The sequence below is a fragment of the Gastrolobium bilobum genome, unplaced genomic scaffold (assembly GCF_033153095.1).
Source record: "Gastrolobium bilobum isolate Gb01-03AN ecotype WA unplaced genomic scaffold, APGP_CSIRO_Gbil_v1 utg11542, whole genome shotgun sequence".
NCBI lineage: Eukaryota > Viridiplantae > Streptophyta > Magnoliopsida > Fabales > Fabaceae > Gastrolobium > Gastrolobium bilobum.
In genome coordinates, this window is record NW_026898298.1 from 371,252 (window position 1) to 375,473 (window position 4,222).

The 4,222-nt window shown below is 33.8% G+C and overlaps 1 protein-coding gene across 1 annotated transcript; it reads right to left on the reverse strand.

Annotated features, from left to right (window-relative positions):
* Nucleotides 1–631: 631 nt before the first annotated feature.
* LOC133314646 (calcium-dependent protein kinase 26-like) lies at nt 632–3,943 on the reverse strand. Its single transcript, XM_061516150.1, has 8 exons — nt 3,025–3,943; nt 2,605–2,748; nt 2,332–2,484; nt 1,998–2,104; nt 1,642–1,809; nt 1,037–1,258; nt 750–838; nt 632–656 (listed from the first exon to the last, which is right to left on the reverse strand). The coding sequence occupies exons 1-8, from the start codon at nt 3,941–3,943 to the stop codon at nt 632–634; spliced, it is 1,827 nt and encodes a 608-aa protein (XP_061372134.1).
* Nucleotides 3,944–4,222: the final 279 nt, after the last annotated feature.

Consider the following 4,222-nt stretch of genomic DNA (forward strand, 5'->3'; position numbering starts at 1 on the left):
AAAGAAAAAGGAAAAAGAAATGAAGAGATTGTAAGGAGGAGAGGAAAAAGGTACCAGTTCATTAGGTGAACTTACCTTAATAACTAATCATGAGGGTAACAAGTGTAATGGCAGCATTCTTCTTAAATGTGATTTGATTGTGAAGTTGGGATTTGACCCAGTGATAGACAACAATCACCAAATCCATTAAATAATTCAAGAGAAAATTGAGGCCTAGTTTTTGAACAAATCTTTGATAGGTATACTTTTACTAAAAAAGAAAAAAAAATAAGAATATGAAAGGAAATAATTATAAAGATAAAAATCATGAAAACATATTTTTTTTTTATATTTAGTAAAGGATGTACCAAGTTGGTATATTTGTAATATTAAAAATATTTTCCTCATTTTTTTTTTACCAAAAAGAGTGTTAATCATAATTAATGGATCCCCACTTGAAGAATTTATTAATTAATTAGACAGCCAAATCCCACTCATTGATTTGGCAGAACTCATGAACTCATTGACAAATACACTCAAGCCAACCTCTGGATAATGAAATGAGAGATATGCATTACCATTTACCACTCAACTTTCCTGTGGGCATATCATATTTTTGTTAAACGGTGATGTTAACGGAAAGCATTACAACTTAATTTTTACCCAATTCTATCCTTCTGAATAGCAAATATTATACATTGGAGAATAGCATATACCTATATATATATATATATATATATATATATATATATATATATATATATGCATACCTACAAATTGACCAGAGCTCAGTGTATCTTCCGTTGTCCTTATCAAAAGGCTTGACATAGGAGTCAAAAACCCTACCTGGGATGTTTCCCTATATAAAAGCAGAATACGTATCCAGGGAATGTTTCAATCATTAATATAACCTCACCTAACAACTTAAAGTTTTAAGTTAATTGGATCTTTTACATTACCAAATTATGTTAAGGGCATCCTATTCTTCAAGCGTTATGGGTTCATTCATCAGATAACATAGCATGCATTAAATTACGTTATTGTAAAATGTACGCACATTATTCTGATCAGCTTCTGGAATCATTTCCTCCAAGAGGACATCCTCCATTCCAAATTCTTCACAAGCTTGAAGCTCACCTTGAGTGATGTGGCCACTATCGTCTTTATCAAAATATGAGAACGCGTCAACAAAATGATCTTCCATATCAACTTTGTTTAAATGCAATGTTGCAGCTATGAATTCTCCATAGTCTATTGTGCCACTGTTATCAACATCTGCCTGCAATCGGAAACAAAAATGGGACAAATGGATTATAACAATGTGCTAGTAGAAGTGATTTATTATAATATTTTTTTGATTGTTATCTATTATTATACTTTTCGCTATTTTGCATAAACATGTTTCAAGAAATGATTACAAAGAGCTTTCCTTGCACGATTAATCATAAACAAACACTTATCATAATCTTGGTCAAATTACAACATGAACAAATCAAGTCCAATAGGACTACTCCTACTAACATAATAAGAGGTCCTAAAGCAATAAGAATCCTAATATTCTAACAGGAGAAAATGTTTGGCCAAACCAAAATAAAGGGTACAAAATGTAGGTTTATTTTGTGACGTTAACGAAATTAAAGAAAATTCTGAACTAATACTTACAACTTGCATTAGATTGAAAATTTCAGATCCCCTGAGATTAGCACCAAACGTTTTCAGTCCAACCTTGAGTTCTTCAAAACTTATTTGACCACGGTTGTCAGTATCTATCATCTTAAACATTTCTTTCAATCCAGAAATTTCTTCTTCAGAAAGATTCTGTGCAATAACCTTCACAAAACAATATGGAAAATATTAAAAGAGCATAATTTGATGGTTCCAAATTGTATTTAAGATGTTGACATATTCAACTTTGCAAATAAAAGTCAATATATAACAATCTACTAGTCATCATTCCCAAAAGAGTGGAAAACATATATTCTCATGGGACATAGTTATGTAATAGAAAAATTACTTACTGTAAAAGCCGTTTTCTTGAGCTTGTTCATTAAAGGAAACTGCTTCAGGCGACTCAAAGCTGCAGAATCAAGAGGCGCAACTCCATCAACCTGAAACCAAGGGTGACCTGCAAAGAAAAGGAACATGATCACTTACAAGATGGTAACAAAACCTCAAGTTCTATGATATTGTCACAATTACAATTAGTACTCACAAGTCAGAAAGTCTGGCAATACAATGCAGAATTTTTCGTCCAAAGTATTTAAAAATACAATAAATTTGTTCTTAGGGCGTGTGTTTGAAAAAACTGAAAGATTAACAGTACAGTAATTTTAATCACAAACTGAAACTTACGAAGAACTTCATCAGTTGTTATCCTTTGTTTAGGATCTCTAACAAGCATCTTCCTAATCAAGTCTTTTGCACTTTCAGATATATTCAGCCAAGGATCTGAAGAGAAATCAAGTTCACCATGCAAAACATCCCAATATATTTCTTGCTCCGTTCCTATTACCAAGGAACAAAATAAAAAATCTCAATTTTTAGAACCAGAAGAAACCTATAAGGAAATACAAATTAAACAAAAAGATTGGATCATCAAGGGAAAGACATCTTAAGAACTCTTACCACCCCAAAACGGAGGTGATCCGCATAAGAGAATGTATATGATCACACCAGCACTCCAGATATCAGCTTCTGGGCCATAACGCTCGCCTAGAACTTCAGGTGCTATATAAAAAGGACTTCCAACCACATCCTTGAAAACATCTCCTGTAAATGAAGATTGTTAGTGACAAACACTCATAGCAATCATATAAGTATAACAATGCAAAAAAAAATAAAAAAAATTGTTTTGTCAAACTTGTTATATTTAGGGAAGCATCAACAAGAATTCAATTATTCAGGAAAGCTTTGCATGTTCTCATATCAAATTAATTTCTGTTACTACAACAAATATGACTCACATCATTAGTTAGTACATCATAAACAATTAGAGATAGATTTTAATTGAACAAGGGGGAAAAAGAAAAAGAAATAAAATCGAACCTGGTTTAAAGAAAACAGACAATCCAAAATCTATTGCCTTAAGGGTGGAGTCTTCATGGCCATTAACGAAGAGAAAATTCTCAGGCTTAAGATCAAGATGCATTACTCCAAGGGCGTGGCAATCCTTAATAACACTAACTATAGTCCTTGCAAGTTTAGCTGCCTTTCTTTCCGTGTAATATCCCTTTCCCACAATCCTATCATAAAGCTCACCCCCTTCACATAATTCCATAACAACATGAACCGAAACAGCATCCTCATAAGCCCCTTTAATGGAAACAACATTGGGAATACCTGCCAAGTGATGCATTATCTGAATCTCCCTCCTCACATCCTCCACATCATCATCTGTCACCAATTTTTCTTTAGGAATGGACTTGCATGCATACTTATTCCCAGTAGCTTTCTCCCAACAAAGGAAAGTGGTTCCATATTGTCCGTGCCCAAGTTCTGGTCCCAAATTGTAGTACTCCTTAAGATAACCCGTTTTTCTCTGCAAAACCGAATCTACTTGAAGCCCAACAATTGATTGCTTCTTAACATTATGGAACTTTTTTTGTTTTGCTGGCTCTGCTGGTCTAGTATATTCCTTTTGCCTAACTGGCTCTGATACAATGGTGTTCTGTTCCACGTGCTTTATTTGTTCCTCTGAAGGTTTATTACTCTCTTTATCTGTTGTCTGCTGCACCTGCTTCATCTCCTTGTTGTCAAATTTCACTACCTCAGGAGGCTTTTGATGAACAGTCTCTGGATCATTTGGATTTGGCCTTTTACTCACAAGTGAAGGTGCACAAGAAATTTCTACGTGGTTATGTGAAACCACTTCAATCGTTGACTCTGACCACCAGAATGAACTAGAAAGAAAAGAGGGAGATAGTCCATCTTTTGAGTTTCTCGATCCAACACAAGTGTTTCCCATCTTACACTGGTCACTGCCTCAGCATAAGCATATAAGAAACAGTAATCAAACGAAGCCCCGAAATAGTATTCGATTTTCTGCACCAACCTCACTATTAAAATGAAAAAGAAGAAGGGGAAAACAGATTTCTATCTACCCTAATAGCTGAATGAGACCGATGATACCATAACGTGTGATATAAAAATCTCTCAAAGATGTTTCCAAAAAATAAAAAATAAAAAAATCTCTCAAGATTTGAAGGACTCAATCACATTAATGAAACCCATTATGGAAACAAAA